The following is a 23,577-nucleotide window of genomic DNA, read 5'->3' on the forward strand; positions in this document are numbered from 1 at the left end:
GGCATCACCATATTACAATCTATATAAAGGGTATTTCTTGGAGATTGTTGCTTGGTTATTCGTGGGGGTTATTGGGAGCATGCTGGTAGATGTCTCTCTCATGAAAAATGGGAAATAAGGATCATTGTTTTGAGAAGATATTTCAGTAAGCAGGGCCAGATCATCAGGCTTCCTGAACTGGCTCTGCAGAGCTGCACTGATTGGCCCCTGGGGAACATCCTACCTTGATTCCTGTTGCTTTCCTCACAGATAGGATCTTGTAACCATCTTATTCCTCAGGCACATTTTGTCACCTCTCCTGCATTGCTCTTCATGAAAAAGAAACAATAGTTATTTTGCTCAGCCTCAAAGTTACAGTAAAAGCCCAGGGCAGAACCATTACAGATAAGGGGGTACATGGAACAAACCAATTTACAACATTATAGAAGCATATGAAACACACTACAACACATAATATTAATTGCTTAGCTGTGGGAGGCAACTATTGCATTATCCATTTGTAACAGTCCTGATTAAAGACCCTGTCCTCCAGGGCATGGGAGGTGACCAGCTGTCTCCAGCTCCAGAACATGATCTTTTATCAGCTTCTCCTCTTCTTCCTCTGCATGCAAGTCTCCCACTGAGGAAAGGGAAGACAGTGGCCGGTTAGCAAAGGTCTTTCCCAAGCATTACACCTGAGAAAGGATCCCCCCTGCTCTTGTTGAGAGGGCATGTGGGGTCCTCCTGTCTGGCTGCTCAGTGTCTGTGACACCTCCTGCTCTCTTAGCCAGCACCTCATCTCCACCAGGGAAGTAACTCCAGCATCTTTGCCTGCCCAGACACTGTTAGCAAAGCTGCTCTGGCCAGGCAGACAGACAAGCCAGGAACCTTCCAGAGCTCCAGCTCTTGCCTGCCCCCAGCCAGTACCAAGGCAGCTTGGACAAAAACTGTCTTGAAAGGGAACTGGGACCAAGTTGGTGCCTCTTGGAGATGAGTACTACCAGCACAGCCCCAGGGCACAATCAGGCAGCTGCTGTTTGCTGTTCAGGTCTGTAAATCTGGCAGGGCTTGGCTTGGGACCAACAAACTCCCCAGCAATGACCTGCATCTCCTTCAAAGTGCCATCAACTCCATCCCTGGAGCACGGCCTTCAGGATCTCTCCCTGGGGTAGCCAGGAAGCTGGTGCAGCCCCAGAAGAGACCATGACCAGTGTGGCAGCCCTAGGAGCAATGCTGAGGTGACACATGGTTCTAAGTGGGCAGGGAGGTCCCAGGTGCTATCAGGGCACTGGGGAGCTACTATGGGCTGCAAGGAGCTCAGGTGACATGGAGAGGGTGGCATCTGCCAAACAGGGCTGCAGCTGTTCTTACTGCAATGCCAGAGTCAGGCACAGGGGGCTTCGGGTTCCGAGTCTTCAGAATTGGACTCTTTGGAGTCTGAGTTTTTGGGGTCTGAGTCAGCAGCGTCTGAGATGTCAAGGTCTCAGTTTTCGGGTTCTGAGTCTTCTTGAGAACACCTGATTTATTCCTGGTTTCTCACACCTTCTTGTTACAGTGTGTTTTATTATATATTATTATTCCAAATGGTTTGTTCTGTTTCCCCCCTATACAGTTGGTTTATCCTTGTGTCCTCCCACCTTCACTGTTCATCTTATCCTGAACCAGCCTCTTTGCCCAGAATGCTTGATGTTCCTCCTCCCCACAGCTGTCAATCACGCCTCATACCTATCCCCTTTTCCAGAGACTACCCTGTCATCTTTATATCCTTCAAAGCCCCATTGGCTTGTTGGTTCCCGCTGGTTCTCCATATTGGTTAGAAGGTTGGCAACCCCATCTTGGATTCCTCCCCAGTTCTGCCCCAAGTGGTCGAAGGTTTGTACTTCCCATTGAACCTACCCCATATATAAATTCCTGCACAGCCAGAAATAGAGAATAAGGCTGTGTAGAACTCATACAGGATGTTTCTCCCTCATTCTTGCATCCTCCCCCTGTGCTGGATTACACACCAGCGCTGTAAAGGCTTCTCTCCCAGCTAAACTGAACCCTGGATATTAAACTTTTAGGATTCAGTGTGAGAAATGGAACACTGGGATTCAGTGTGAGAAATGAAACACTGAGCTCTTTTTCAGAGTGGCAATTGCTAGTTAATGTTGATGAAGTTAATAGGATCTTAATTGGAAGTGTTAGTCTGTTGTTGAATGTAGAATGTTGGAGTTCTGAGGTTTGCCTTTGTTTGCCATTGTTAAGTGTTACTGTCTTACCCTGTGTTTGTATCCCTTTCTGTTGGGAACCACTTCTGCTCCCAGAGGGACTTGCACCCTGACCGAATTTAATGAGGAGCTGTTGGTATGGTGTGGACTCTCTCAAAAACAACAAACCAGCACATAAACAATGGTTTTAAACTGGCTGCGCCACTGGGAATCACCCACCATTTACAGAGCCGGATTCTGTCCTGTCACCATGGCTTGAGGAGTACTCAGTCTGGATGACACCCCTAGACTATGGGCCAACATTGCCCGCCTGAGGACTCTTGTGAGGACGGAAGCCCCAGCTCTGCCGAGAGACAAAGCTGCACTCCTCCTCCTCAGCGTCGTCCTGTGGGAGCAGTGGCGGTGTGCGCGACCCCTCGGGTTCCCCACCCAACAACTGTTCTTAATAAAGGCCTCTTTAAACGGGCTGGTCTCCTGGCCCTGTTTTTCACATTCAGCACACTCCTTGGCCTGGTTCTGTGGAGCTAGCAGGGTTGAGACCAGCACTGTGTCACCTTCTACCTTCCTTGTGCCCAAGGCAGGGCACAAAGGCAGGAGTGCTGCTTCGGCTCAAAGACATCCCACGCAGGACTGAGAAGCTTGGACAGTGGTGGGATGCTGCTAATTTTTCTCCCTGCTCATCCAGCCCCGCTGTTCCCTGTCCCACTCACTGCCCCACAAAGCCGCTGCACAGCAACGAAGCTGGAGGAGGCAGGGAGCAGCAGGCCTGTGTAAGGGATATGTGATCACACAGCCTGGGTAACAGCCTCAGAAACACTCCAGTGCCTGCACAACCTGAGATCTCAGCCGTCGGAGTCCCCGGAGTGACTGCAAAGCCCACATGGGATCCTCTGCTCAAGACTCACGAAGAGGGCTTGACTTGGTCTGGGAGTCCTGCAACCCTCCAGCCTTGGTGAAGGTGGGCATGAGCTGCCCTATGGGCATATGGTAGGGAACAAAACCAAAGGGGCCCTTCCTGGGGGCAGACAGGCAGTGCCCACCTTTGATGTTCCAGGGCAGGTTCACACTGATCATGGGACAGAACGCTTCTCCTTTCAGGCAGATATTTTCCGGGTCCAGGTCACCCACTGTAAGCTGGTAAGTCCTGCTGAAGGCTCCTGGTAATCCTGGCATGTAAGAGAATTCCAGCACTTGCTTCTCGCCAGGTGGAATGGAGCCCTGCAGGGACGGGAGAAGAGGGAGGGAATGCATCAGAGTGTTTGATGGGGATGGCTCAGGGGACACACAGGCTGAGGAGAGAGGTTCTCATCTAGAAGAAACCATCAGACCACATCACCTTAATGATAAACATGTTACAGTGTTGGCTTTCACAACTGTTACAGTAAATACTATGTGTTTTATAATGTTGACTTTTGTAAAAGAAGTTTTGCTAAAGTTTAGAGTTCTTTTAATGTGAATGTCGTGTTGTGATACCAATGTTGAAGAGTTGTTGTATTATTAACATTTAACCAATGAAGGAATGGAAACCTGTTGAATGTGTCAAAAAGTAACAAATGACCAGGACTAGGACAACTGCACATGTTCCAAAAAGGTGGGACAGAGGAGGAACTATGTAAAAATATTTCAATATGCATAAGCATTTGTAGATATGGATTAGGCTGATGCAATACCCAGGGTATATAAGGGGTGTTGCTGTGTTGACTGGTGTGTGCCTCTGGCTAAGCACCCAAGCCAAGCACCCAGCGCTGTTACTTCTGCTTTGTTGACTTTGTCCCCTGTTGTCTCCTATTAAATTTTATTTAAATTTTAACTGAGGAGTGGCCTTCGTTTTTCATACCTTCTACCTTCCTTGTGCCTAAAAGGTCGAGCCTCTGACCCCAGGGTGGCGTGTGTCTTCCCCAGGGCTCATAAGGCTGCAGCCCCAGCACAGCCCGAAGTGAGCACCAGCTCTGCTGCTGATGGGGTTTGCCCTCAGCCAGCAAGAGCCCACCTCAACACGAAAAGGCTCTTCTGCTGCTGCTGTGGAAGGGAAGTCCCCACACTGAGCAGGGCCACCAGCTCCTCTCAGCCCTTGTAGGAGAGAGGCATGAAGAAATGGGGAAACCAATCGCTTCCTGTTCCCACTGCAAGGAGGAACACAGGCAGGAGTGCTGCTTCGGCTCAAAGACATCCCAGGATCGAGCCCGGCCCTGCTGCCGGCGGATCGAGCCCGGCCCTGCTGCCGGCGGATCGAGCCCGGCCCTGCTGCCGGCGGATCGAGCCCGGCCCTGCTGCCGGCGGATCGAGCCCGGCCCTGCTGCCGGCGGATCGAGCCCGGCCCTGCTGCCGGCGGATCGAGCCCGGCCCGCCGCGGCGGGCACACACGCTCGGTGCGGTTGGCAGCACAGCTGCTCCATCTGCCGAGCAGGACCCGACACAGCGCCCCAGGGCTCCAGCGCTAACGCTCTGTCCCTGTCCCGGGTTACTCTCTCTGTTTCTCATTTTCTCTCTCTGCTCTTTTTTCTATCCCCTTCTGGTCGGGACCATACCCTTTCTTTATCAATAAACAGTTTTCAGATATAACGCTGCGTTTGTGCCTTATTTTCATCTGAGAAATCTATCAAAAAGAATTCTCCTCTACTCCCCTTACAGTGGGACAGACAGCGACCAACACACTTGTGCCTCCCGCCGTGTCTGCCCTGTGACAGCAGAGCCACCCACCAGCCAAAACCGTGGGGGAGTCTATCAGGAGAGCACTTGTTTGACCTTCTCTGCCCCCAGCAGAAAAGGCTTACAGCTCTGTCTCTCTCATGGCTGGGTTTGGGGTTTTTCCCTCTGACTTTTTTCCCCCTTTCCCCTCCCCCCCGGCTTTTTTTCCCCCTTTAAAACTCTCCTGGGCCACCTGGCACAGGGCTGGGGTCAATCACTTGTGCTACTTACAGTGGTGGGGTTGACCAAAAACACACCAGGCCGATGCTGGTCTGCAGGGCTAGGGTTTAGCACCCAGCTGAATTCAATCTTGCCACTGTTCTCCAGGGTGACATTGCTGTGATGAATTTCATTAAACATCTGGAGAGAAGACACAGGAGAGGGAAGTTACACACCCAGGCCTGCTGCTGGGAATCTCCTTCCTCTCTTCTGGGATTGAAAGCAGACACATCCTGGGAGCAGGGACCAAGGAGGAGATAGGGGCCCTTGGGAACCTGGGGAACACCCAGGCACAGGGCAGCTGCACAGCACCAGGGAGCTTTTGCAGCACACAGAGGGGTGAAAACAACCATGTGAGGGCCAGTAATAAATGAACCAGGGGACACAGGCCCCCTGCACTCTGAGGGGTCACCAACAGCCAGGAAAAACAGAGACAGCACTGAGGCATTCCAGAAGAAAAGGCACCTGCTGCAAGTATTGGCAAGCAACACAGATGCAACAAGGGAGTCACACAGGGTAACACAGACAGGGCCAGTAGCTGGAAATATCTGTGGGCTTTCAACTGAAAAAGAGTGAAGTGGCGATTATTCTGGGACAGTCTCTCCAAATATAGTGACTCTTCCCTTGATTGTTGTGTGGATTAAGCAAGAGCTTTAGACAAGAGCATCTCTTTGGAGGTCAGGCTTTAGACGTGGATCAGCAGAGGGATGTCTCAGGGACATGCCCCTCAGAGCATCCCCACTGGGACCCTGCCTTCCTCAGGAAGCAGTCTTAGGTACCCTGAAAAAGAGGCATTCCCAGCATTTTGGAGAGGGTTGGAGATGGCCATTTTAAGCCAGCTTGGATGCCAGATGTGTCCCTCAAAGGTTGCACTTCCAAGCCCCAGAGCCAACAAAGGGGGAGGCGCCATTCCACACCTGTTGTTCCAGCTCTTTCCCTGCCTGTCAATGTAATCCAGCCCCTTACTCCCAAACCTTCTCTGCCACTCTTACCCTGGGCCAATCCCTGACTGCAACACCCCTCTGGAATTCCCCTAAACTTCATGTCTCATTGGCCCATGTGACTTTCCCTTTCCTCCCCCTTGTCCAGTCCCAAACAAATGATGTGTTCCCTTTACCCCTCCCATGAAGACTCCCCACTGGACAACTCCTTGTAACCGCCCCCTGAGTTGTAACAGCATAAAAACCCGTGCACCAGGTGTTCCAGGGCTCTTTGGCTTGCTGCTTGTGCTTGTAATAAAACCCTCTGTGTGGAGCCTCAAGACAGAGAGCCTCCTCCTTTCTCCTTTGCCTGGTCCCTGTTGTGGCTTCTGTCTGGCACTGTAGAGCAAGTTGCTCTAAAGCTTCTGCCTCTGGTAAATGCCCACACCAAGGCAGTTCTCCACTTCTGGCGAAGCACCAGAGTTTCAAGAGCTAGCCTGGGCTCCAGTGGGCTGCATCGCCAGGGAACACGTGTGGTACCTGAAAGCCACATTTGATCTCCCGGAGGCTCAGGGAGTAGCTCATGTGTGAGGCCTGCCCGGTCAGCACCACCTCGTAGGTGGGGCCTCCCTCCACGTGGCACAGCGCTTTGACATGGGCGATGGTGTAGAAGGGGCCAGAGAAGGTGAAGGAGACCTCCTGGCTCTCTCCTGGCTGCAGCACACCTGACAGCGGCAGGATACTGAAAGCCTGGATGGAGGACAGGAGAGATTAAGGTGTGGAACATGGAAATGGATGCAGAAGAGCATCTTGGAGCAAAGTGCAGCTGTACCTGGAGGGGCCTATTCCCCAAACACAGCCAGAATCACCCTGATCTCACCCTGTATCCATGCCACTGACCAGTGCAGGGACCATGGGGAAAATCTTCTCCCATACTCACGGGTCAATGCATTAATTAGTGCATTACATGAAAGTGAACTGGGATGTCTCCTGGCAGTAGAAATTCTCTAAAGGCACAACTTGCCTTTAAAAAGCATTTCTTACTGCTTTTAGAAAAGGAGGAGAGACAGAGTGAGAGCTCTTGGAGCTCAGGGAAGGACTCCAGCCCAGTTCATCTGACTCCTGAGGCTTTTCCCCTCTCTCTCTGATATATATGCTGCTTTCTCAAGGTGCCTCAGCAAAAGCTCCTGCAAAAATTTCCTATGAGGTGAGGTCCAGGGGGAGCAATGCCCTCCATAGGTGCTGCACAGCATCCTTGGGCAGCCCTACAATGTGTCCTGCACGGCCTCTCCAACAACCAGCTGTTTGAGCAGCACTTTGTGTTGGGCCTAGAGGGACGTGAGGCCCCTGTGTGGCCAATGCTGAGGGCCACCAGTGGGACTGGGAGCTACAGCCCTGCTTGCCACACTGACAGTGGGCAAGTGAAACACATTCCCTCTTACCTTCTCTGCTTTGAGAGGAGTGTGCGGTACATCCACAGAACACCTGAATCCTGCCAACCCTAGTGGGATGTAATACCCTCTACGAGCTTCTGGTGGCACCTGAAAAACAAGCCATTTTCTATGCTAGGAGGAAGAGACAGCCACTTTGCAAAGTCATGAGTTTATAAGACAGCTTCAGGGCCACCTCTGCAATACCAGCTCTCGGGTGAAAGCAGAGACCTGGAACCTCCGCTTTGAGAGAAGTGTGCGGTACACTCGGAGAACACCCGAATCCTTCCAACCCTTGTGGGATGTAATACTCTTCATGAGCTTCTGGTGGCACCTGAAAAACAAGCCATTTTCTATGCTAGGAGGAAGAGACAGCCACTTTGCAAAGTCATGAGTTTATAAGACAGCTTCAGGGCCACCTCTGCAATACCAGCTCTCGGGTGAAAGCAGAGACCTGGAAACGGGTAGTCTGTCTGGGTTGGGAAGAGGGTACATGGAGATCAGGATTCATCAGAGCTTGCTTTGGGAAGGAAACTGGAGGTCTTACCATCATGCTGCAGATAAAAGCCTCATCTTACATTGTGAAGAAAACAAGGCAAAAAAATCCCACACTCAACACAGGCCTGAAGGATCTGAGTGGCCTTCTCCAAGGAAAACTCTCCTATTTCTCCCTCCCACTCACCCCATCTCCAGCCACTGGCCCCGCTGCCCAGCCAACTCTCAGGGTACAGGACAACAGGGCAACAAAAAGAGAGGTCAGCAGCACAAGCTGGTGGCAGGCTGGGGAGGCAGCACAAGCGCTAGGTGTACAAGAAAATCTACCTGTGCTCCTAAAGATTGGGCAATATCCCACAATTCTTCCAGGGCTGTGACTGGCTCCTCCACGGTTCTAATCTTGAAACGTCTCCTTTGAGATGCCGAGGAATCCAAACAGGTTCTCTTCTCCTTTGGTGGGTGGGGTTTGAATTTAGGTGAGCGAAGCTCATATCTGGAAAATAAGATAACTATGAACAGGGACCTGCAGAGGGAGGGAGGGAGGGAGGGAGACCTGCACCAGCAGCTCCTGGTCATGATGCAGCCCCTGTGTGGGTGCTGGTGCATTGAACTGAGAAATGGTTTGATCCAGCCCTTCCCAATCTAGGCTGGAGCAGGTCTGTTCTAAAGGCAGCCCAGGGATGACACTGAGGTGCTGCAGCAGCTGCAACTGCTTGCATTGAGGAACTACAGAGGACAGGGATGAACACCTTGTGGGGATGCAAAAAGCACAGTGGGAGAGGAAAAGACAGAAGGCAAGCAAAAAGGGGAGATTTGAGGCACAGAGGGGCAGACCCAGCCAGTGATGAGCCAGCACAGCCCCCAGGGTGCCCAACACCAGAAACTCTGCAGCTCCACCAGGTATTTATCAGGAATGTTTCCCTGACACTGCTGGGGGGCTTGATTGACATTTTCCAACACTCCCAGGTGACTTAGGTCACATTCCATTTTAAATTGAAGCAGGTGCTCAGGGTAACTCTGCTTGTGTTTCTAATGCCACGTGAGGGACACAGTTGAGCACTGCCTGCCTGTCACCCTGCTGAGCTGCAAGTGCTCCCCACACAGTCAAACACAACATGGATGCTCCGTGCCCAGACAGGCTTCAGGGCCTGTAATGACCTGCTTCCCAAAGAATCACTGTCTTCAGCTTTGTTGCTTGTTACCTAAGGCTGGGTTTCATTTCTGGATGAGGGGCAGTGTGATCATAACCCCCAAGAGATCCCCTAATCATCTATTCTGCTGTCTTTAGTTTTAATGAATGGTTTGAGGCAACTTCTCAGGACCATGGTGCCCAGACAATGGCATTTTTCGTTCTAAAGTAGAAACTCTCTGGGAGGCAGGGATAGGAGATGATGTGATGAATGAGTTCCGCTGTCAAGCAGTACAGAACCCATAAGGGATATGTTGCAGTGGGGAAGAAGTCAAAATGAGTAACAAGTGTCACCAAAAAAGGGAGTGAAGAATCCAAGGTGTCCACTGAATGCTGACCCCTGGGAAAGAAATTGGCCTGGCAGTAAAGGAGTTGTCTCAGAAAAGAAGGAAAGGGAAGGCTGTTCAGCTGGCTGTTCAGCATCAGCCCAGGCACTAGGTAGCTCTTTCTCTGGTGTTGGGACTTTCTGGGCATCCTCCAGCACAATGCCAGGGAAGAAGGCAAGGAGCAGAGAGCAGCTCTGCTCCTCTGAGAGGACCCATCCCAAAGCAGAGGGGCCAGAAGGGCCTCCAGCAGCACTGTGGGACTGGGACTAGGAGCCCTTCATCAAGGTGGACATTACCTCAGGCCACAGAGGTCTGAGAAAGCAGCTTTCACCCCAGCTTTCCTTCCCAGGGGAAACCACTATGGGGGCTACACAGCACCAAATTGGTGAAAAACCTATTCCCTGAGCATCCAGCTTCAGCATGGATGGTCAGTGTTATTTGCACAAGAAAAAGTCAGAAGCAGTCTGTCAGATCCTAGGCAAACAGCTTTGTTCTTTGCCTAGTGCAAACGACACCAGCAAGAAGAGCTTCAAGGAGAGGGCAAAGGTGCACATACCTCAACCTGTAAACCTGGCTGCTGGAATGGAATGACCAGTGGTACTGGGCGGGAAGAGAGCTGCAGTTGGTCATCTTCAGAGAGCGCACTTCTTCAGTGCCAGCCACGATGCAGCCAAACTCTAGGGTGCTGGGCTGGATGTGGAGATGTGGGAAGCGGACTTCTCCCCAAAGGACAATACGCTCCACAAAAGGATGGTCCCTGACCAAATTTATCTTTAGCATCTTCTCTTTTTTCCAGCTCTTAAAATTCAGTTCATAAGCTGGGTCAAATGCAATGTAGAGATGACAGGTCTCCCCTACATCCACTCTCACAGGCTGCAAAGAGATGAGCAGTGATTAATCACCTGTGGGAGGATGTCTCAAGGTCTGATAGCACAAAACAGTAAATGTTCAAAGTCACCCCCAGCATCTGTTCATGGTTCATTTCTTTACTGCAGGCACCACAGTCCAGTCCAAGATTCCCTCAGGCTCCCGTTCCTGTGCTCAGCAGCAATACAAGCGGGTGGCTGCTGGAGAGCTGGCATGCTTTCCAGAAGACACCTTTATTGCATGGCTTGCCCAGACCCAGTTGCCTGCTCCCTTCTCTTTGTGCCTGAAAGCCGGGATGGATTTTCTCAGTTCAGGCGAGATTTTGATTCCTTCAGCAGCTCTGCTGATGCAGCCCAGGCCAGCCCACTGCTGATACTACAGAATAAACTTCTTGACTCAAGGAGCTCCCAACAGAAAGGCACCACCACATCCCACCTCTTCAGACTCCACCGGAGGAGTCCAGGGCTGCTCACCTGGCCATCTGGGAGGGGCTGCTGGTCCTCATCACAGACCAGGAACGGCTGCTCCAAGTCCAGCATAAGGTCCAGTGGCAGCAGGCAGGTGTTTTTTAAAGACAAAGGCTTGTACTGCCGAGTCAGGATATCACTGGATTTCTATGGAAACCGGAGACAAGGAAAAACAGCCTCAACTAGCCATAGACCACCTTCTACTTCTGCTGCATCTCACATTCTTCAGCCCCAGAAGTGCATACATCTCTATTTACCCTTTCTATTTGTTTCTACCCTTCCAGGAGATTTTTCTTTATAGCAGATGCTTTTCATCTTTAGAAATCACAGCGTCCTCTGGGGGATAGGGAAACACTCCCATGTACAGATGAGGGAATAGGTTCCTGAGAGGAGGTGGCTGCTTGAAGAAAGATCTAAAGCAGAAAGTGAATCCAGACCATTTGGCTCCAGTTTTGTCTTCATATTGGGCAGAACAGCACTAGATGGTCTTTACTCACATACAGTCATTCCTCACAACCTTATTGGCTCTAGCAGCCTCATAAAAGCCTAGGCTCTTCATTCCTGTCTATGCATTGTGCTGGGCTTCCTGCATGGTTTAGAGAAACCAGAGAGTTTGGGAAACTAGTTCTGAATGTACTGATATCAAACAGGTGCTGTGCCACAGTATGCCATAAATCAGTTTGTATGTGTGGCATCGAGCAGAACCCAGGCAGAATCAGAGAGAGCTGAAAAGCTTCTAAATTACATCTGAACTGCCTGTTCCAGGGATTCTGCACTTCAGTGGAAGCCTGGGAACCAGAGGAGAGGCCTGAAACTACAGAAACCAAAGGATGAAACATCTTGTATTTTTCAGACAACTTGCAGGAGAGGGAAAGATGACGCTGGAGTTGGGATCCAGAGACTAAAGGGCACCTGCTCTGCCTCAGTGTTATCATCACTGCAGCTGCAGGCTGTCTGGGGGTCCTTTGAAGCAGGTGAGACTTAGGGAAATGCACAGAGCTGTACCATATAGCTATAGTATAAAGCATCCATGCCAAGAGCAGAGAAGGGAAAGAGGCACAGGAGATGATGGGTTTTTCCTCAGGTCAGCCTGAGGAATTCACAGGAATCTCCATTTTCCCCAGCTTCCCTACAGAATCAGTGTACAGACATATCACCGTGCCTTGGAGCATCCTCCAAACCCTCCCTTTACAGTGAGCAGAGAAACTGGCATTTGTCTGGAAGTGGCTAAAAAAGTGGGTGTTAAAGTGGTAGGTGCTGCTGCCTATCTCTTGTCCCCAGCAAGCCTTTCCTGTGGAAAGACAAGCTGAGTGAACATTCAGGCAACGCCGTCAAACCTCCACTCAACACTCACCGCAACTGGCTCAGCGACAGAGGCAAGAAAGGCTCTTTTGCAAGGTTTTATTCCAGCAGAATAACACAGTAGCTGAAGGGAAACCCACGGGAAAGAGGATGAACCACGTGCAGCAGGCAGCTTAAGAAGGGGAAGGGGTGGGGGGCAGAGCTCAGGGCTGGGCAGAGGGGACTGGCCTCCAGGGGAAGGGGGGTGGCCACCAGGGGTGCCAAGCCAGTGACTGGGGAAGGAGAAACCAGAGGAAGTTGTGACACCAAGTCCATGGGGAAGACTGTTTTTCCCTTTGGGAGGGATGACTCTACAGTAAGTAGTTAGTGTTTCCAGGGCTGAGGGCTTGGGGTTCGACCAAGGGAGGAGAGTTCAGGGGATGCTACAAGTGGCCATGGTCCTCCTTGGTGGTGCAGCTGTAACTGCAATTTTACTTTGGGGAAGTTAAATACCCAGTCTCATCTCTAAAAGCATCTTCACTCACTTTACAAAGTGCCTCAGAAAGGGTAAAGAGGAGCTTTAACACAAGCACACAGCCCACTCAGCCAAGCAGTTAAATGCCAGGATGCAATGCAGAGACTTACCTTCTCCACACGGAAAGAGAAATGTCTGGCTGACACTTCTATAGAGGGTTCAATATATTTGCAGGTAATGACTGTTTCTATTATCTTTGTCTTCTCTGTCTTGATGGCTGGCCCACTGTCAGCTTCACACATCACATGAGCCTGCACCTCCTGCATGCAAGAGTCCCTTGTCACCAGTGGGTGGTGGCAGGGCATCCAGCAAATGCCCTGCATTGGCTCAGCACCCAACACCCAGCACGGGCCCCATTCCTGCCACAGAGTTACAGTCATTGCCCCCTTTTCTTCCTGTGATGCAGCTTATTTATTCTGTGCTCAATTGTCTGTAACACTGCACCCAAAAGGCCCTTGTGAGAAACTCCCTCCCTTCACATGGCTTTTGTTTTACTCTCTGCTTACCCCAGATAAATCACTTGGCACTTGCTTAACTCACTTTCTTTTTGAGCTCGTAGTCTAAGTGTAACTTATTTCTCTGCCCTTCTTTGCTGACTAAGCATGCAACACTGTTTGCCCCAAAAGAGCAATATTTCCTTCCACCCTTACTTTGGGATCAGCACTGGATTTTGGTAGCTGTGGAATCACAATAAAGCCTTAGCTGGTCTGATGGTGGCCAGCAAGGAAAGCAACTGGTGCTGCCACAGAAACCTGAAGTCTTAAACCACTTTCCTGAAGGCCTTTGCTCATTTCCCCAGGCAAATGTCAAGGGACTGTGGACCATGCGCAGGGGAGGGGATCTGATGGTTCCCCAGGCTCAGCCCGTGGTGGGGACCTCACCTGCGGGATGGGGGAGAAGCCTTGCACCACCATGTCCGCAGACTGGCCTGGCTGCAGCTCCATTAACCATGGCTCCAGCTCAAACACAGGGCTGGCACTTTTGGGGCTCTGGGAATCATCCTTGGGGCAACTGAGGGCTGAGACACTCTGGCCCTCCTTCTCAGGTGAGCTGATGCTCCAGAAGAGCCGATGGTAACGGCGGCCCTGGTTTGTTACTTTGAACTGACGAATACAGGGAAGGAGGCTAGAATAGAAGGGAGGATGGAAAATAATAGGAGAGCAGCTATTTCCCTGGTCATCAGATTGCTCTCAGTGAGCAACCCGAGGTGTTAATTGCTTGGAGACTGTCTACATTTCCAGCTTTTAATGTAGACCAGAAATAGTGTCTGATAAGGTGCCATTTTGATGTTGTTATTGCAAAGGGAAATATGTTTATAATGGTAATGTAGCATTTTCTAGGTGAGGCTAACAGGACATGGTGTTTTCCTCCAAAATGTTTGTTCTGGGGTGATTTCATACTGTTGCTGTATTTTGTATTATCTGTGCCTGAAACTGTTACTGAATCTTTGAGATCCTGCACTTGGGGACCCCGCACAAACCAGAGAGTTTCCGTCTGCCTCTGGCACTGCTCTGTGGGCTCCTGCCTTGCCGGTGGGGGTTGTCACCCTCCTGTCTCTTTGTTCCCAGGCCCCTGCTTGCCATTTTGGAAGGGAAGGATGTGATGCCATCTTCCCTTGGTCCCTCAGCCACACGGAGGGACCGCCTCATCCGGGTGCCATTTCGGGAACCTTTTGTTCTGGGGCAGCCACTTGGTCAAGTGAGGACATCAATGTATTAGAACTAAAGACAATTCAGTGGCAATTTAGCAACTGGTTTCCCTGTCAGTGGCTTTTGAGGGTGTCTAACAACTCTCAACTGCCCATCACACGTTTCTAAGGGAATCTCTGCCTTCAGAGAAGGAGTCAGGGCTTTGGACACTGAAGAAGACCTTGCCTGAAGGACTACAGTAAAACTGCTCCTTGTTGAGACAGTAGGAGAGGTGGGAGTGGAGAGATCTCCTACCTGAACTGGTATCCCAAATTGAGCTCCGGGGCGAATGGCTTGTCTATGACAATTGTGGTGCCAGTGCCCAAAGCCACCAGCCCGCAGGCGGTCCAAAGGCTGTTCCCAATCAACAGCCGGACACTGTTAGCAAAATGCCCAGTGTCATCCAGCATTGCTGTGATAGTCACAGGCACCTCACCCCTAGCAGGGATCACTCCTTCTCTGGGTTCAATGACAAAGCACTGGGGTCTCGAGGCCTGTAAGACAAGCATAATGTGCATTAGGATGGAAACCATACACCCTGGTCTCTTGTGGGATACAAGAAAAGAAAGACTATAGAGAGGATGATAAAAACCATACAGGCTTAAAATCCCTAAAATACAGTATTGGGCAACAGCAGAGCTCATACAACCTGTATTCTCCCCTCCTTTAACAGACTCACCTAATTAACCCACCCAGTTTTGCCCAACCCAAGGGATGCTTATCCTCAGGAGAGTGTTCCTTCCCCAGTCTTTCTCTGGAATGTGTGCCAAGGAAAGCTGCTTTCTCTTTCCTGGCTTCTCACAAAGGCTCAAGGCCAGAGGAAGCCAGGACTTCTCAAATGCCACTGCAGAAACCACACAGCTGGAGGATACTGCTGAGAGCCTGAAGAGTATCTCTGCAAAACCAGTTGTGCAAAACCCCAACACCAAACTCTTCTCTCCCAAGGGGCCATCAGTGCTTCTCAGCATCCCCTAAAGGACTGAAGCCCTCACTTCCCACTGATCATCAGCTGTAGAGAGGTGCCCCAATGCCCTCTGCTTTGGAAAGTCACCTCTAAATGGTTGTAGCAGAGCAGGAAAGCAGGAAGCAGAAAGAAAACTGGATGCACGTGCTCTGTGGGCATGGCCTACTCTTCCCAAAAGCTCTCATCATCTGGTTTCTCATGGACTTCACAGACTGGGCAAGAGAAGTGGATGCCAGGGTAACAGCCCCAGCTCCTTCTGCCCTATGCAGCCTCCACGTATTAGGCAGCGTTTCTCTGCAGCTGGTCCCCCAAGATGCTCCTCAAGGGCACAGAGATCACAGGCTGTGGGGCTGCACAACCCCCACACGTCCTTTGTGTGGACAGCCCAGCTGGCTTGACCCACAGGAGGTGTGAAAATTGCCTCCCCACGAGCAGTCTCAGGACAGACCTCACACCCTGCTCTCTACTGTTAACAGCAGTTTGGCACAAAGCAGATAGATGGAACAGGGAAACCACAATGAAATCCATGCTCTGGGGAGCAAAGGACCGCAGGTTTCTCTTGATCTCGGAGCTCCAAAAGTGTGACAGGCACAGCTAAAGACCTTCTGTAAAATTAAGGGAGACATAGTCCAGACTAATTTCTGCTCCAACATCTCTGCACCTGATTTCACTGAGGGGTGCCCCAGCTAAAACCACTCCAGAGCCGGTTCCTCTTGTCCGTCTCAGATGGAATATTGGAGTATCTTGCCTCCTTTCACACAGGGCAATATGGAAACCATGCATATAAAAACCAAGTCATGGCTGCTACTGACCAGTCCCTTTCCCTGGAAAACAGCCCCACAGATACTCACCATCTCTATCCTGAAGTCTGTAGGGACGAGACTCTCGTTGAGGAGGCTAAAGCTTCGTGAAGTAGGCTGCAGTACTGGGATCGTGCCAAACTCTATCAGCCTTGGACTTGGGTAGATTTCTGCCAGCTCTCCAGAGCTACGTAATTCTGCTCTCTGTTCCAGGAAGCAGGCAAGAAAGATTTCAAAAAAACCCAAAACAAACCACAACAGGGAAAGCTAGAAAAGCTTAAACAGCTCAACACCACTCAAGTTATTTCTTTAGGGGCTGCTGCCACTCTCCAGCTGAAACGCTGGGCTTTTGGGAAAAAAAAAAAATTACATATTCACCTCCAAATTTAAAAGGATTAAGGTACAAGAGACTTTCAAACCACAAATTATTGGTCCACAGGTAAGGAATTTCTAGTTAAGACCAGGCTGAGAGTTAAACAATTGGTTATTAGGGGAGGGGGGAGAAACCCTCCTCTTGAAGGTAAGCAGCCTGATAGTTGAAAGCAACTGTTTTGTCAGACTTCAGGCTCCCTGGCACAGCTTGCACTGCCTGTCCTTCCTGTCGACTGATACAATGCCAGAATGGCCCAGGTGCAGATGTTTGGTGCTGTCCAGGGAATTTGGCATAATCATTTCCGTATGTTTTAATATAAGTTTAAATCCTTCTCCAACTACTCTTCAAATGCCAGCTTTCCTTTCTTTTACAGAAGTTCCCAGAAGTCTTCTGACATCTTCTTTTGTGCTCAGAGAGATGACAAGACATTTTAAAACAGATGTTTCCAAAGTTAATAGCATTAAAGATTAATTAACTAAAATAATCCTTGATTCCAGCTTAGACAAACTACATTCTGTGTCAGACACTGAGATTACCACCTATGAGGCACGAGCTGTTTGTGCCACCCATCCCTCCTGGCCTTCTCCACAGCAGCCTGTGCCTGTTTTCCCTGAAAGAATCCCTGTGCCCCTTGCACCCTGCCAGGAGCAGCTGCACACATCTCCCCTTGCACTCACCAGTGGGTTTCTCTCATCCCCAAACACGCCGATAAGAACACTGGTGCGATGCTTGCCCAGTGTTTGGACTTCGATTAAAACTGGGATTTCTACAGTGCTGTGAAAAAAAAAATTACATATTCACCTCCAAATTTAAAAGGATTAAGATACAAGAGACTTTCAAACCACAAATTATTGGCCCACAGGTAGAAGCTTTGCAAGGAATTTCTAGTTAAGACCAGGCTGAGAGTTAAACAATTGGTTATTAGGGGAGGGGGGAGAAACCCTCCTCTTGAAGGTAAGCAGCCTGATAGTTGAAAGCAACTGTTTTGTCAGACTTCAGGCTCCCTGGCACAGCTTGCACTGCCTGTCCTTCCTGTTGACTGATACAATGCCAGAATGGCCCAGGTGCAGATGTTTGGTGCTGTCCAGGGAATTTGGCATAATCATTTCCGTATGTTTTAATATAAGTTTAAATCCTTCTCCAACTACTCTTCAAATGCCAGCTTTCCTTTCTTTTACAGAAGTTCCCAGAAGTCTTCTGACATCTTCTTTTGTGCTCAGAGAGATGACAAGACATTTTAAAACAGATGTTTCCAAAGTTAATAGCATTAAAGATTAATTAACTAAAATAATCCTTGATTCCAGCTTAGACAAACTACATTCTGTGTCAGACACTGAGATTACCACCTATGAGGCACGAGCTGTTTGTGCCACCCATCCCTCCTGGCCTTCTCCACAGCAGCCTGTGCCTGTTTTCCCTGAAAGAATCCCTGTGCCCCTTGCACCCTGCCAGGAGCAGCTGCACACATCTCCCCTTGCACTCACCAGTGGGTTTCTCTCATCCCCAAACACGCCGATAAGAACACTGGTGCGATGCTTGCCCAGTGTTTGGACTTCGATTAAAACTGGGATTTCTGCAAAGCTGTGAGGCTGGACAATCCCACAGGGTTTGGGGCTGGAGTAGAACACAGGAGAGTTTTCCTTGCGTTTCTGGAAGGGATAGAATCAAATGCAACTTCAGAGGGACCTCTGAAGAAACCTTAAACTCCTTAACATCCACCACAACAACAACTTACACACATGTTTAAAAATCCCCAGGACAAAGGTAAAAGGCACAAACAAGATGCAAGAATTGTAGGCTTAGCATTCTCAGGGATCCTGCAAGGAGGCTGCCAGCACAGGCGTTGGTGTCTGTGGATGCAGCAGCTTTTCACAACCCTCTAAGATCTCCCACGAGAAAACAGCCTGAAGACTAGAACATAAAACTGTTTCTTCAGGAGGTTGAACTGCATCCTAAAGTTTACATTCAGGATCCTGTTCTCAACAGGTCTTTAAGACTGAATAGAAACCAACAAGGCCTTATCCAAACCCTTGTTTCCCCCTAATAATCTCCTCAATAATATTTGAGAGGAGGAAGTGGATGTGATGCCAAACCTGAGGAATAAGCCCATAGCAGCCAGGAAGATCGGTGCTATTTGTAACAAGGAACTTCCTCTCGTATGGCACCTTCAGGCGGCACTCATCGTAGACCAGGATTCCAGGGTTCACATGCAGCTTAGGAACGAGACATCTGGGCAAAGAGATGACCCCAAGGGAATCAGAGATACTGAGAGAATGGAGAACATTCACTCCCAAAGATTGCGAAATGGAGCATAACACATTTGTCATTATCAAATGGACATTTAACAGCCCTACAGTGATAAATTGCCTTCAAAGTTTTCCGCCTCAAACATGTCTTGTCAAGGAGGGGCAAACCCTGAGAGGCAGCACCCAGAGGCTGTCAAGTGCCCCAGGCAGAGCACTGTGTCCCACAGCTGCCTCAGCCCCTCCTTTACCCAAGAAGGCTTGCAAGGACTCCTGTAACAGCCCCAGTGATCCACAAGCTCTGGGGGAATCTTCCCAACAAGGATCAGTACAGCAGAGTCCTCCTTGCGTTTCTGCAAGAGACACAATGAAATGCAACTTCAGAGGCACCTCTGAAGAAACTTTACACTCCCTAACATCCACTGCAACAGCAACTCACACACGTGTTTAAAAATGCTCAGGACAAAGGTAAAAGGCACAAACAAGATGCAAGAATTGTAGGCTTAGCATTCCCAGGGGATCCTGCAAGGAGGCTGCCAGCACAGGCATTGGTGTCTGTGGATGCAGCAGCTTTTCACAACCCTCTAAGATCTCCCATGAGAAAACAGCCTGAAGACTAGAACATAAAACTGTTTCTTCAGGAGGTTGAACTGCATCCTAAAGTTTACATTCAGGATCCTGTTCTCAACAGGTCTTTAAGACTGAATAGAAACCAACAAGGCCTTATCCAAACCCTTGTTTCCCCCTAATAATCTCCTCAATAATATTTGAGAGGAGGAAGTGGATGTGATGCCAAACCTGAGGAATAAGCCCATAGCAGCCAGGAAGATCGGTGCTATTTGTAACAAGGAACTTCCTCTCGTATGGCACCTTCAGGCGGCACTCATCGTAGAACAGGATTTCAGGGTTCACATGCAGCTTAGGAACGAGACATCTGGGCAAAGAGATGACCCCAAGGGAATCAGAGATACTGAGAGAATGGAGAACATTCACTCCCAAAGATTGCGAAATGGAGCATAACACATTTGTCATTATCAAATGGACATTTAACAGCCCTACAGTGATAAATTGCCTTCAAAGTTTTCCGCCTCAAACATGTCTTGTCAAGGAGGGGCAAACCCTGAGAGGCAGCACCCAGAGGCTGTCAAGTGCCCCAGGCAGAGCACTGTGTCCCACAGCTGCCTCAGCCCCTCCTTTACCCAAGAAGGCTTGCAAGGACTCCTGTAACAGCCCCAGTGATCCACAAGCTCTGGGGGAATCTTCCCAACAAGGATCAGTGCTCACTAAGGCTCAAGGAACACACAACTCTAGTGTCCCCATAAAAATTACCCCCTTCTCTCCCTGGTGCTGTTGCCCTGCCTGGGAACTCAGCTGCTTGCCCCAGCCTTGGAGGGCACGAGACACCAGCTGCCCTCCAGAGTAACTGATCAGCTCCTCCCAGGTCCTACAGCTCCCTCAGTCCTTCCCTCCACAGCTCCAGGCACTGACTGTCCCCAGTTCCACTTGCTTGCCAAAATGGCAGCCCAGGCACTGCCTGGATGGCTCTGCCTGGGAGAGGGAACAGCCCCAGGGAACTGCATCCCTCTTGGCATCAAACTGACACCCACAGCAGCACAGCAGGATGGAATTCTGCTGCAGCAAAAGCTCTGGGGGAATCTTCCCAACAAGGATCAGTGCTCACTAAGGCTCAAGGAACACACAACTCTAGTGTCCCCATAAAAATTACCCCCTTCTCTCCCTGGTGCTGTTGCCCTGCCTGGGAACTCAGCTGCTTGCCCCAGCCTTGGAGGGCACGAGACACCAGCTGCCCTCCAGAGTAGCTGATCAGCTCCTCCCAGGTCCTACAGCTCCCTCAGTCCTTCCCTCCACAGCTCCAGGCACTGACTGTCCCCAGTTCCACTTGCTTGCCAAAATGGCAGCCCAGGCACTGCCTGGATGGCTCTGCCTGGGAGAGGGAACAGCCCCAGGGAACTGCATCCCTCTTGGCATCAAACTGACACCCACAGCAGCACAGCAGGATGGAATTCTGCTGCAGCAAGAATGACTTTTGGTTTAAGTCTGAGAACATTAAAGCTCAAAATGGGAAGCAGAGGGAAGGAGAAAAACTAGAGCTGACCTGCCACATCAAGGGCTGCTTTCCCCTCGTAAGACCTTGCCCTCACCACTCTTGCTGTGAGCCACTTCCCCCCTGCCACATGCCCTCATTAACCAAACCAGACCCTGGCTCTCAGCAGGCTGCCTGGTGTGTCCCAAACCAATGCAAGGTGGTCACAACCCAGCACAACTCTACCCTTGCAGGAAGAGGGAGAGGAGGCCCTCTGGAAATTTGTTCCATCTCAAGCACCAAAACCCAGGCCAATAAATTTTATCATTCCTGGTCCCTTTAGAAAAGGGCCCAGGACCATGCTGGGCTGTGAGCAGGGCTGCTTTTCACCACAGGCTGCTGTCCAAGCTCTGCTGTTCTCATGTCCAACTGGGCACAACATGAGGTCATTAAACAGCTCTTCACCTTGGCAGCTGCAGCCAGCAAACCCTGTGCAAGGCAGTGTGCTGGGGGAGGCCAGGGAAGGGCTGGTACCTGGCTGAGATGACCAGTGATGCCACTCCCTTGCCAACACCCTCCAGATCCACCAGCATTGGCCTGTAGAACTCCATCACTGAGTTGGAACACAGGGTCACCTGGTGGAAGAGAAGAGCAGTAAATTCTTCCATACAAAAGCTCATGACCCACGTGTGATATCCTCCAGTTCTTGTTTCATGGTAAGGAAAGTGCAGATTTTGTCTTAATTCTTCTGCTGGTCCATGTGTAGAGCACAGTCTCTGAGAGTAGCAAAAGCCTTCTGGCAATACCAGATTTGTTAAACACACCTTGCTATCAGGACATAGGTCAGCTACATTAAAACATTAGTCTAAAGCTCTATGCACCACTGTATTCAAATTAAGGGGCCAATTTTTCATCTGACTACAATGACATAAATGCAGAGGAAATCTGCTGACTTGAACAGAATGAGTTCAGCTTTACAGCAGGAAGCTGAGGGCAAAGTGTGGCCCAGCAGGTGCTGGGCAGTTCATGGCTGCAGAATTTTGTCTCCACTGGAGATCCCTGCTCCCCAGGAGAGGAGAAATGAGACCAAGAAGAAAAGCAAACTGTTTTATACAATGACATCTCTCTAACAGCCATCTTCTGTCCTCATCCTTGCTCTGCCCACTTGCAACCAAAGAAATCACTCTCAAATCGCAAGAATGGCTTCAGTACTTGACATACATTGATCTCAGTGTATGATTTTGGAAACAAAACAGTCCTCCTTGAGGAACATCCCAAGTAACCCAGCTATCAGAGGCCTCACAGCAGTGCAGATCTCTCACCCACACAATGCTCAAAGCTGGCCCCAGAGCTAAAACCCTCCCACACTCCAGTGAAACTTCAGCCTTGGTGCTGAAGCGTCTCTGGCTGGACTCTTCCTGTACCTCGATATCCTGGTGTTCCTGGGGGAGGATGGTCCCTTGGCTGGGATTCATTCTAAACTCCCTTGGCTCCACATAAAAATGAATTCCCTTCCTCCAGGATGGGTCACTGTCACTGCGTATTTGATCAATGCTGTCAACAGCCGGCTGCGTGCCATCGTCTGACATGCGGAGCTTGAACGTCACGGGCACCACAGAGGTGTTAGTGAGCCGACAGCACTGGGTGTAGGGAAAGCCTAGGAAGAGGACACAAATAGCATTTAGGCACCAATTATGGCATGACTCCTGGTGTGAATATCCTGGCAGGATGAAAGTGGGATTGGAGTTTAGCTCTTTGTTATCTGAACTACAGCTCACCGAGAAGCTGCATGAGGAATTAATCATCACTTAATTCCCTTTGATACTGATTCCAGACTGCAGCCTTAAAAATGCCCACTCTTAGCCCTGCTGAACACTGCAAGCTTCTCTCTTTGTGATGGGGAAGAGCTCCCTCAGCTGCCACAAACCAGCACCAGTTATCTCTCAGTGATGAGTGTGCACCCAGACCGAGCATTTACTCTGAAAATTCAAGCTGTAAAATTGCCTGTTAAGCCTGCCAACACTCCCACCACTTTCAAGATATATAAACAGTGAGCTGTCATGGAGAAGAAGTTACAGCAAAAGAAAGTGAGGATGGAATCAGGAACCAGAACGTGATGCAAAGCACCCTAATGCAGCTTCTCTCTGCAGGATCCTTAAGGCATCTCTTGGTTTGGCCCAAACAGACTGAGCACGAGACAGCTCAGAGCCCACTCAACTTGGGGCAAACTGAGCCTTGCTTTGAGATTAGCAATTAGGAACCATGTTCCACCTCACCCAACAAACGGGGACATCACACCCTTGCTGCTCACTGTGATTGCTGCCAGCAATCCTTGGTTCTATTTGATCTCACAATGGCAAAATACTACCTGAGGCACCAGCAGCCCTGGAGTTCACACCCTGAAGAAGCTGCTGTGGCAGACCACGAGTGACAGATGAATTTATGTTCAAGTGCTCTATTTTGGAACACACAGATCCCTCACACTGTGTCCCAGCCCAGGGAGCACTCACCAAAGGAGATGTCACCAAAGTTGAGCTCATCAACATCGAAGAGTAAAGTTGGTCCAGTGACGCTGCCCCTGGATGGCAGAGACAGAGCAGGAAATGCCTTGGTTAAAGGAATTGCAAAGGTCCGGTTGTCATGGCTCGGGCCAGAAAACCTGGTGTCAGGGCACCATGGGTTTCAAACCAACACACACCGTGTGCTCAGCACAGTGCCCCTGTGCACAGGAGGCAGCTAAAGCCAAGTGGCCAGCAGCCAGCAGCCACTGATGGGCTCTGGGCACAGGGCAGGCAGGAAAAGCCCCCAAGTTGCTGGTGGTCCCATGAAGCACCCTGAACACACACCCAGACGTGGCTC

The 23,577-nt window shown here is 50.2% G+C and overlaps 1 protein-coding gene across 1 annotated transcript; it reads right to left on the reverse strand.

Moving 5' to 3' along the window:
* Positions 1 to 3,078: 3,078 nt before the first annotated feature.
* Positions 3,079 to 23,311, reverse strand: LOC120506073 (hydrocephalus-inducing protein-like). Its single transcript, XM_039717208.1, has 18 exons — positions 23,229 to 23,311; positions 22,143 to 22,375; positions 21,253 to 21,353; positions 18,525 to 18,660; positions 17,896 to 18,080; positions 17,109 to 17,205; positions 16,110 to 16,262; positions 14,550 to 14,788; positions 13,488 to 13,731; positions 12,717 to 12,866; positions 10,797 to 10,937; positions 10,013 to 10,329; positions 8,269 to 8,434; positions 7,685 to 7,780; positions 7,459 to 7,557; positions 6,557 to 6,766; positions 5,109 to 5,237; positions 3,079 to 3,407 (listed from the first exon to the last, which is right to left on the reverse strand). The coding sequence occupies exons 2-18, from the start codon at positions 22,305 to 22,307 to the stop codon at positions 3,084 to 3,086; spliced, it is 2,952 nt and encodes a 983-aa protein (XP_039573142.1). The 5' UTR covers positions 22,308 to 22,375; positions 23,229 to 23,311; the 3' UTR covers positions 3,079 to 3,083.
* Between the last annotated feature and the right edge of the window lie 266 nt (positions 23,312 to 23,577).

This window comes from Passer montanus, unplaced genomic scaffold (genome assembly GCF_014805655.1).
Source record: "Passer montanus isolate IOZ18808 unplaced genomic scaffold, ASM1480565v1 scaffold371, whole genome shotgun sequence".
NCBI lineage: Eukaryota > Metazoa > Chordata > Aves > Passeriformes > Passeridae > Passer > Passer montanus.

Bases quoted from the DNA above. Each gene is read 5' to 3' on its own strand.
- LOC120506073 (XM_039717208.1), bottom strand. From the start codon at position 22,307: ATGTCAGACGATGGCACGCAGCCGGCTGTTGACAGCATTGATCAAATA. The intron at 17,206-17,895 runs GTGCAGCTGCTC...TTTTTTTCACAG, and splicing joins GTGAGTGCAAGGGGAGATGT to CACTGTAGAAATCCCAGTTT. The intron at 16,263-17,108 runs GTGAGTGCAAGG...TTCCTGGAACAG, and splicing joins GGGATGAGAGAAACCCACTG to AGAGCAGAATTACGTAGCTC.